At 25.4% G+C, this 10,720-nt stretch overlaps 1 protein-coding gene across 1 annotated transcript; it reads left to right on the top strand.

Annotated features, from left to right (window-relative positions):
- The first annotated feature begins 2,529 nt into the window (after positions 1–2,529).
- On the top strand, positions 2,530–5,172 carry LOC100207321 (procathepsin L). The gene is made up of 5 exons (XM_065794052.1): positions 2,530–2,854; positions 3,943–4,131; positions 4,201–4,392; positions 4,496–4,776; positions 4,978–5,172. The coding sequence occupies exons 1-5, from the start codon at positions 2,621–2,623 to the stop codon at positions 5,075–5,077; spliced, it is 996 nt and encodes a 331-aa protein (XP_065650124.1). The 5' UTR covers positions 2,530–2,620; the 3' UTR covers positions 5,078–5,172.
- The last annotated feature ends 5,548 nt before the right edge of the window (positions 5,173–10,720 follow it).

Genomic DNA, 10,720 nt, shown 5'->3' with positions numbered 1-10,720 from the left:
TATTTAAATCATTCATCTCAGATCATCATTTTTTCATCTCACTTATTCAAGTCTACAACAATACTTTCCAATCAACCAGCATACGACAACCAATTTAACTTATCTTTTTTAAAGACAACTTTATTTAAACTGTTTGAGACACCCTACATCATTGAAACTGTTTGAGACAATTGAGACACGCTACATGGCTCTAAAGTCTTATTGATAATAAAACAATTACATAAAATAATTGTTTTAATTCTATATCAGTAAGTAATACACACATACTTAATAAATAATATATATATATATATATATATATATATATATATATATATATATATATATATATATATATATATATATATATATATATTTTATATATACATATATATATATTTTATATATATATATATATATATTTTATATATATATATAAACTTAATAGTAAATTAATTAACGGCACTTTGTTAAAGAAATAACTTTATTTAAAAAAAGTTCAATATGTTCAAATAAAAAACTTCAAGTTGAAAATTTATATTTAGTAAGTATGAAATAATAAAAAATTAGGCATCAGGTTTAAGTTAAAATTTAATTATTTAATCATAATTTAAGTTAAAAACAAATAAAAACTTTTTTTAATAGTAAAATTTTTGCATTTAAAAAACAAAAATTTAAACGTTTTAAATTATTCAGGAAACTAGTTTTACATTTTATTTTTATAATACTATATATTTTTTTTATTTTTATTTTTTATTTTAGGTGCCCCAAGAAGTCCTAACGGTCTTATCACAGAGCACCGTAGAAGAGCATTTGAAAAGAAGTTCGCGCCTCTTTCCTTACCGATGTCATAAAACTTGCCCAGAAGTGGTGTTGAACGACAGATCTTTAGCTTCTGTGGCAATCGCACTTTTACTATAATTTGTTATTAACTTAAGCACTAATTATTGTTTAAGTTAATAACAAATTATAGTAAAAGCTGATTTATATAGTTGCATTTTAAAATGGGTTTTGGAAAGCACATAAAAGTTTAATATTTATTATTTTTATTATTGTGTACTTTTTTTTGTTATTTTTTAAAATATCGTCATTAAGTATTCCGTCATGTTTTAAACATATAACCTTATCTGGTTTTCAATTACGTTTTTAGACTTGTGTAGGCCATTTTAGAATTTTATATTCAAATTAAATTTGGACAACACAACTATTTAGTACTAGATAAGTACAATTCAAATTGCAATTTAAAGAACTCAAAAGAAAACTTATAATTCAAAGTTGGCATTTGTGACTTTGCAATAACTTTTAAAATCTTTCAAAGTTAGCTGAGTTCCAACTCGAATTCTCAATGTACATATGTGGCAACTAGCATATACATATTATAATTTTGAAAAGAGGGAGGCTCTTCAGACACATTCACGCGCACGCAGGCAGGCACACACACAAAAACACATATTTTTCTGAGGCACACACACACAAACACATGTTCTTTGGTACGGCCCAAGTTACCCAATATTAAGTAAAGTGAAAATTTCTTGACATTTTAATTAGCTCAATAAACATTTTCAATTACATTTATTTTTGACTATGTTAATTTGAGATACAAAGAATAAAAATGTCTCATAATATATGTGATTTTAAATGTGTGTCCAAGTGGCTTTATGTATATATATTTAAATGTTTTTTATATATTGTTATTCATTTTATATATTATAACGTTGTGATTTGTATAAAAAAATTTATTCTATATAATAGAACTTGCTAAAAATCTTCGTTTTTTTTGTTATTCAAGATTTTTATTTATTTTAAACTCACAACGTTAATAAAATAAAACAAGATAAGAAAAATAATATTATATATATGTGTGTGAGATTGTGGGTGTATATGTTTGTGTGTGTGCATACATCTGTAGATTCACTTACATGGATATGTTTATGAAAAAACATATACCTACGGAGATAAAAAAACCAACGAGGTTATTTTTATGTACCGTTAATATTTTGTCTCCTTAAGTATACGTTTTATTGCACAAAAAGAAAATCCACGCATTTATACAATTTTGTTAGTGTAATTATGTTAACTTTTCGTATAGGTGAAATACTCCACCTCAGAGTTTCAATCTTTTCGTATAGGTGAAATACTCCACCTCAGAGTTCCAATCTTTTCGTATAGGTGAAATACTCCACCTCAGAGTTCAAATCTTTTATTTCACCTAAGAGTATGTAGTGTTATATAAAATTACGTCACAAATTGTTTTCGTCAATAGATAAATTCAATCAACATGTATTAGCATATTAATAAATATTTACAAACAAGTTGGATATCATTAATATTTGAAAACAAGTTAGATTATTTACAAACAAGATTATCATGTGATGTTTTAAAAACTTAGGACTTAACAATGACAAATGAACAGATATTGATGAACAGTTGGAAAGAACAGTCGAAAGAAAAAAAGCTATAAACAAAATTTCAGAGTCTTTTTTCCTTTTTTATTTATTCGTTTATTTTTTTCATCAAATTTTATTTTACATTTTAAAAAAATCTATTTTTAATATAGTATATTGTAGCATTCATATATAAAAATATAAACAACATTTAGCTCATAATTTTTTTAAATAAATGTTTGAGAAGTTTAAGTAAAATGAAACTAGTTTTTTTGTTTGGATTCATTCTTGGCTCTCATGCTTTGGGATTTCAAAAATTACTTAATGATCCCGAATGGAGAGAATATAAAGCAAAGTTTGGAAAAACTTACAAAAGTAATTTTGAAGAGACTCCAAGTTACCTGAATTGGAAAAATAACCTTAAAGAGGTTGAAAGACATAACTCTAAAAAGCATTCTTTTAAGAAAGGAATAAACCAGTTTTCTGACATGGTAAGCATTATATAGCATTATTCATTCTTTTTTCTTTTTTCTTTGTTTGTATTAAATATAGAGTAGGGAAAACCGGGTCTATTTGCAACAGGAGTAATTTGCAACAATGCCTTTTAAAGAATGGTGTTTATATATTATTTCAATTTTTTTTATTATTAGATATAGCTAGGTAAAATTTTACGCAATGCCCACTTAAAATACGTTGTTTTTTGGTTATTGGCGACCTCGTGTTTGTAACCAAAATGATATAAAATCAACGTTGGCGGTCGATGTTGGGCCAACGCAACGCACAACATAGTTCTAACATTTTATCAACGTATGTGTGTGCTGGGTATATTTATAACACGTCAGCTATAAAAAACTTAAAGTAATAAACTAAATTTTCAAAAGTTCTTAATAATTCTAATTTTCATCATCAAAGTTTTTTTGAGTTTTACTTTAAACGAAGAAAAAGCCCATAATAAAATAATGGTTAGTTAAAAATATCTTTTTCAAACACAAAAAGCTAAAAAATATTAGATTTGTTAGGTGTAAATAATTATATACATTGATAAGAGTGACCATGATGTCTACGGGGTAATAATCCTCGTTATTTAATTTCTTCAGTCTATGAAGTCTTTGAATGTAATTATCTGTTTAAACTTGTCAGGTATATGTGAAGTTTCACATAATAAAAGAATTGCAGCTCAATGACAATAGTTTCCTATATTGTTATTATAAAATTTTTGTTGCCATATAGAAATTACAGATTATTAAAATTTTCTGTGAACTTTGCAAGGCTTGTGCTTTTAAAGTATTGTGTTGCAACTTAACCCGTTAACTGGTGCAACTTGCCCCGGTGCGGGGTAAGTTGAAACACTTTATTTTATTTTTTTTTCTTTCATTTTTGTTTCACTATTGTTATATATTGTATTTATCAATGTTGGATTAATACGCATCTAAGATCTATTTTATAACCGTGAAAATTAAAAAAAAAATAATTCTAACTTATTTAAAATAAGCATAATTAACATGAATAAAAAAATTTTAAATACCTTTAAAACTTTACTTATAAAATAATTTATTTCAATCTGTTTTCTAACCTTTAGTCTCATGAAGAATTTAGAAAGATGTATGGAGGATGTTTTAAACTTTCAAAGAGAAATGTCACTAAAGGTTCTATATTTCTTTCACCAAGTAATGTTGTTATACCAGATTCTGTAGATTGGAGAACTGAGGGCTACGTTACTCGGGTTAAAAATCAAGGGCAGTGTGGATCCTGTTGGGCATTCAGTTCTGTAAGTTATTTTTTATTACATTAATGATGTGATAGGTGTAGTTATCATCATCATGAAATAACTATTTAGACTGGAGCGTTAGAAGGACAAACATTTCGAAAAACAGGCGTTCTTCAAGAAATAAGTGAGCAAAACTTGGTTGACTGTACACAATCTTATGGTAACGAAGCTTGTAATGGTGGATGGATGGATAATGCGTTTACGTACATTAGAGATAATAAAGGTATTGATAGTGAAGTTGGGTATCCATACTACGCAAGGGTGAGTTTTAAACAAATAAAATTCATTTCAAAGCTTAATAACCTTAATAACTATAATTAAAAAAATAAAATATTTTAATGAGTAACGAAGTCTTTTTTTCTAGGCTCTAGGGTACTGTTATTACAATCAGCAATACAATGTAGCATCTGATACAGGTTTTGTTGACATACCCTCTGGAGATGAGAATGCACTTAAAGTAGCTGTTGCTACAGTTGGACCAGTATCTGTTGCCATAGATGCTACAAAAAGTTCTTTCATGAGTTATCAGTCTGGTGTGTATTACGAACCAACTTGTGGCAATGGTCTAGAGAATCTTGACCATGCTGTTTTAGTTGTTGGTTATGGTACTGAAGAAGGTCGCGATTTTTGGCTTGTAAAAAACAGGTATTAAATACTTTAAAATTATAAATTGTTAGTTAAGCTTGGTTATTTTTTTTGTTACTTATTACAATAATAAGTCTTATTTGCTTTTGATTGACCTAAATCATAGACTTTAGAAACTAAACACTTATGAATAGTTTTTAATTAATCAACATTCAAGAATATAATACACACTTTTTTAAATTAAATTTTGTTACTTTACAGTTGGGACACAACTTGGGGAGATCAAGGTTATATTAAAATGTCAAGAAACATGTCTAATCAATGTGGAATTGCAACGAAAGCCAGTTATCCAATTGTCTAATTCTTCAATTTAACGAAGCAATGAATGATTTCAGATTTTTATTGTAAAGTTATTAATTAAAATTATAATATATTGAAAATTTAGTTATTTTAAAAGGTTTTTTTTTATTAGTAATTTTGTTTATAGTAGTAACTTGTATTATTTTAGTAAATAGGCACCGGTTGCATTTCCGTCATATTGGAAGTTGGGAAAAGAAACAATCTTTTTTTTTTTCTTACTACAACATATTCTGAAATTATACCTTTGTACATAATATAAAAGATATAGGAAAATCAAAGAGGATCGTTGGATTTTGTCACTAAGAACCCTTTAACAATACAATAAAAATATAACCATATATTTCAAATATAAAATACAGTTTTCCAATACAAATAAAAATACAAATCAAACATTTCAAATATAACATTAAGAAGCAACACACCCATATATACTTATAACCAAAAATATATCTACCTTATAAATACAAATATATAGGGTAAGGAAGGGTAGTTTCGGAAGGGAGATTTTGGTACTCCTTTCAAAAATTTCTAAAAATATTTATTTGTTTGGATATTTAAATTATATTTGAGTATTGTTAGAAGATAAACATTTTCCTTAATAATTCTTAATCTAATTTTTTACACTATTTCTTAATATTTTTTTAAATATTTTACCTTTTTAAAAAAGTAAATAATTTTTTCTAATTGATATTTAGCAAATAATACAGTTATTAAATAAATAATTATTTATTTTATTCAAAAATGTAAACTGAACACAACGTGAATAACAATATTGTTAAACTCTAAGTATGTTACTAGTAATAGATGTTTGGTACGTGGGCTAAACCTTTCAAGTTGATCAAATACTACATTATATATCATTAGAAAACCTTTCAACACAGTATTTTTTATAGTAGAAAAATTATAAAAATCAAACAGTTCTACAAAACGCTATAAAATTTTAAATATATATTTTTTATATATTTGATTTTTATATATATGTGGATTTATAGATACATCCACATAGCATTGATATGCATGATTTATTGGCGCTAAAAAAGCCAATAAATCATGCATAAAAAAAAAAAATATATATATATATATATTTATGTTTATAAATTATAAATTACGTAATAAACATACAGAAATGGTCTTGCTTCAGCCAAGAATAAGAAAGTTTAGGAATCAAATTTAGTGGGTTTGAAAAAGTCAAGACTTGAAGGACGTGTACTACTGTTGTTAAGAGTATTGGTGAAATGAATATGACGCCAACAGAACAGCATATCATTAATTAATTAGCAGCATATCATTGATAAAGTTTGTCATAAAATGTGAATAGCATAAAGGAGAGAGTTGTAATTGTGGCAAAAGAAACTGAACTATTATGGAGAAAGTCGAGTATTCTAATTCTACAAGGAAAATTGGCAGCAGAATAAAAAACAGAAAATATATTGAAAAAACTTGATAAAACTAGTTGAAAACTCTAGTTGAAAACCTGGAAATCAAAATTTAAACCAATTTTTTGACAAAACTGATGAGAAAGGTGAATGGTTGTGCCAAAAAGATAAAGCATTATATGGTCTGCAAATGTCAACATTGGTTAAGATACAGATTTTCTCATAGTTTTGTTGTAAATGCTCAAATATATATATATATATATATATATATATATATATATATATATATATATATATATATATATATATATATATATATATATATATACATACATATATATATTTATATTTATATATATATATATATATATATATATATATATATATATATATTTATATATATATATAAATATATGTATATATATATACATATATTTATTGATAAATGTTGTATACTGCTGGAAATACAACTCTTGTCTGTTTAAAAGTGATCAATATCTTTTTTAAAAAAAGTAGATCAAATAATATTAAAATAATTTAAATGAAAAAATACAACTTTATAATGGAACTTAAAGTTTCATACCATTCGGCAATTATCAGCCATATTATTCAAATATAAAATAAAAACCGTTATAAAAAATACAAGTTTAGCGTTGCAACGGCCTTGGATTACTAAGGGTATTCTTAAATCTTTAAAAAAAAACAACGACTAGATAACAAACTTCTTTAAAAAAAAAAAACATTCGTAATGAAGCTAATTATAAAAACTACAAATGCCTCTTTGATTTAATTGTAAAAAAATCAAAAAAAATGGTATTATTCAGGTCATTTAAAAGAGCTCTCGAATGATCCTCAAAGTATTTGGCGTATTATTAAGGAAGTCATTGGTAAAAATACTTCTGACAGAAATACTATTCCAAAATTACTCAAATTTAATAATAACTACGTTTTAAAGAAACAACTAGTGGCTGAAACACTCAATGAATTTTTTTAAAATGTTGGTCCTTCATTAGCATCAAAAATTGAATCCTCACAAACCAGCTTTAATGCATACTTGGTTTCTAATAACACTAATATTATGTCTAATGAAAAACATACTGAAGAAGATTTATTAGTCACGGTTGATTTAATCAAGCCCAAAAAAATAAGTAGTAGTATCATTATAAATTTAATAAAACTCATTATAAATATTTATCATTATAATCCCACTCTTGTATATATTCAATTTACATTTAAAAGAGGGAGTTTTTCCGGAAAATTAAAAATTGCTAGAGCTGTCCTAATCTTTAAAATCAGGTGATTCTTATAACGTTACTAATTATAGGCCGATCTCAATTCTTACATGTTTTTCAAAAATTCTAGAACAAGTTATGTATAATAGACTCTATTCCTTCCTAAGCAAAAAAAAATTTTGTACAATAAATAATTTGGTTTTAAATCTGGTCATTCTACCGATCACGCAATCTTACATCTTGTACAAAATTTATTTAAAGGGTTTAATGAAAAAAAGTATACAAGATGTTTTTAAAGATCTAAGCAAAGCCTTTGATACAGTTGATTATATAATCCTTTTATCCAAACTCGAAATCTACGGTATTACAAATTCAAACTTGGCTTGGTTTAAAAGTTACTTGTTTAACAGGAAGCAATATATTTCATACGAAGGTGGAAAAACAGATAATATGACTATCACATCCGGTGTTCCCCAGGTTCAATACTAGGAACCCTCTTATTTTTAGTTTATATTAATGATTTAAATACTTTTTCTAGTATCTTAAACTCAATTTTATTTGCCCATGATACTAACTTGTTTTATTCCAATGAAGATATTAATATTTTATTTTTAACAAAGAACTTGATAAACTAAGCCAATGGTTTAAATCCAATAAACTATCCCTAAACATTAATAAAACTAAATACACATTTTTCCATCATGCTTCTAAAAAAACATACTCCATGGAAACAACCGAATCTTTTTATTGATAATAATTTAATAAAAAGGGAAATATCGTTAAAATTCTTGGACGTAGTTCTAGATGAAAATATTAATTGGAGAGAACATATAAACGTAGTTGAGAAAAAAATTTCAAAAAATATTGGTATACTGTATAAAGCTAAACAGTTTTTAATAAACTTTTCTGCAAACAAAAACATACTATTAGAATTAATACAAATGAAGGTCGACTCTCCCATACAAAAATACTTTTTAGTAAACTCAATATATTAAATGTTTTCAAAATAAATCTTTATCAAATTCTTATATTTATGTTTAAACTTGATAAAAAAACAGCACTGCCTTCATTTTACTCAATATTTAAAAAAATAAACCATGTATACAACACAAGGTTCTCAAAAAATAACTTTAGTCAATCCAAAACCTATTATTCAGCCACTAAATACTCAATTACAACTCGAGGACCTAAATTATGGAATACATTTTTAAATGATGATCTTAAAACACTCTCTTCGCTTAACCAATTTAAAACAAAACTTTCAAACTCAAACAAACTCAAGACAAACTCTCCTACTAAAAACATAAAAATAAAAAATAAAAAAATAAAAAATAGATAACAAAAACTTTGTTTTTTGTTTGTTTATGCGAGTTTGTTTGTTTATGCGACACAATGGTCGCGAAAAGTGACCAACGGAGCCGTCCAGTTACGTAGACCTGGGAGATGTGAAAATAGAAGTAGATTGTAGATGATGTCATTGAGTGAGAATCATAAATGAATGTAAAGATTATTCTGCAGTAGGAATAAAATGTTAGGTCTCAGGCATAAGGTGAACAATAAATCACGCTCTACTCATCCTAAACAAATGATGAAACAATGGTCTATGACTAAACAAGTCAATATAGATCCGCTAGTTAATAAACGGCAACCATGGCTAAAATTATTGCACCATACAAAAACAATAAAATAAGTAGATAACAAAATAATTAGAAAAATGATTAAAAAATGATAGTACAGGCAATATAAAAAGAAAAAATAGGCTAATAAATGTGCCTAATTAATGGTCTAAACTCAAGATTATAAATGAAAACTGATAATCACCTGTGTGAGATAAAAGTATATAAATGTCGTTAATGTAACAAATTCATAATATAAAGCTCACAAAGCGCTATAATACGTGGGTGTAAGAGGTAAAAAAAATGTTGGTGCCTTGATAACCAATCAGAATTAAGTAGTGGATTATGGTGATCCCCCTCCTCAGGAATGCACTGCGATCACCAATGAGATTTCGGAGAGCCCGAGACCTGCACTAACGCCACTCGTCAGGGGCGTGTCCTTGCAACAGATCTCACCGCCTGCACTCTCCTACTAAACGACAATTAATTAAATTTCTTCTAAGGCGTTAAATAAGAGTACTCTTATGAATTGATTTATATAATTATGAATATATTTATTAATTTTATATATACGCATATAAATAAATAAAAAATTGTATTGTAAATTTTTACACGATTTAATTTTATCATTTGTTTATTGCCAAGGAATGTGTGTGCATTCACTTTTTATCTTTTTGTTTTTGTTATCTATTTTTTTTTTTTTTTTTTCTTTTTTATGTATTTAAAAAAAAAAAATTTTTCTTAATTATTCTTAACCTAACAAGAGAAATTTAAAAAAAATAATAAATAGGAGGATAAAATATAAAAAATAACTTTTTTTTTAATTAATTTATTTATTTTTTTCTTTCTTTATTTAATATAATTTTATTAAATATAACTTTTAAGAAAATTTAATTAATATTTAAAAGATTTTGTATTATCTTACACGGTTTTTATATACCCCGTAATACAGTATTGTGAAAAAGTTAAGAACCACTAAATAAAAAAAAAAAATTTTTCAAATAAATTTAATTAATTTTTATTTTATAGATAATAAAATAGTCTTTTTTTTTCAAACATATTAAATATAGCATGAGAAAAAAGAAAAATTTTTTTTTTTGAAAGTTAGTTAATAGAACCTATAAAAAATAAGGATTAAATATTATGTGTTAATTTTTTTTTATTTTTTTTTTGTGAAAAAGTTAAGAACCACAAAGAATTTTTTGTGCTAAATGCGGCGGAAACGTCTTTTTAAATTTATTTTTCCCTTTTTTTTTAAATATTCTTTTAATGACCTGAGTTATTACCAAAGAACCAATAAAAACATTTGAAAAAAATTAATTTTTTTAAATACTTTTAAAAAAAGTATTTAATTTCAAACAAAAAAAATTCTTTCCTTTTGAAAAAATGAGCAGAAAAGCTATTACCTATGAAGATCGTG

The sequence above is a fragment of the Hydra vulgaris genome, chromosome 03, assembly GCF_038396675.1.
Source record: "Hydra vulgaris chromosome 03, alternate assembly HydraT2T_AEP".
Lineage (NCBI taxonomy): Eukaryota > Metazoa > Cnidaria > Hydrozoa > Anthoathecata > Hydridae > Hydra > Hydra vulgaris.
Note: the sequence above shows the minus strand (reverse complement) of the source record. Positions and strands in the feature narration are given on the sequence as shown.

Bases quoted from the DNA above. Each gene is read 5' to 3' on its own strand.
- LOC100207321 (XM_065794052.1), top strand. From the start codon at position 2,621: ATGAAACTAGTTTTTTTGTTTGGATTCATTCTTGGCTCTCATGCTTTG. The intron at 2,855-3,942 runs GTAAGCATTATA...TCTAACCTTTAG, and splicing joins TAAACCAGTTTTCTGACATG to TCTCATGAAGAATTTAGAAA. The intron at 4,132-4,200 runs GTAAGTTATTTT...ATAACTATTTAG, and splicing joins CCTGTTGGGCATTCAGTTCT to ACTGGAGCGTTAGAAGGACA.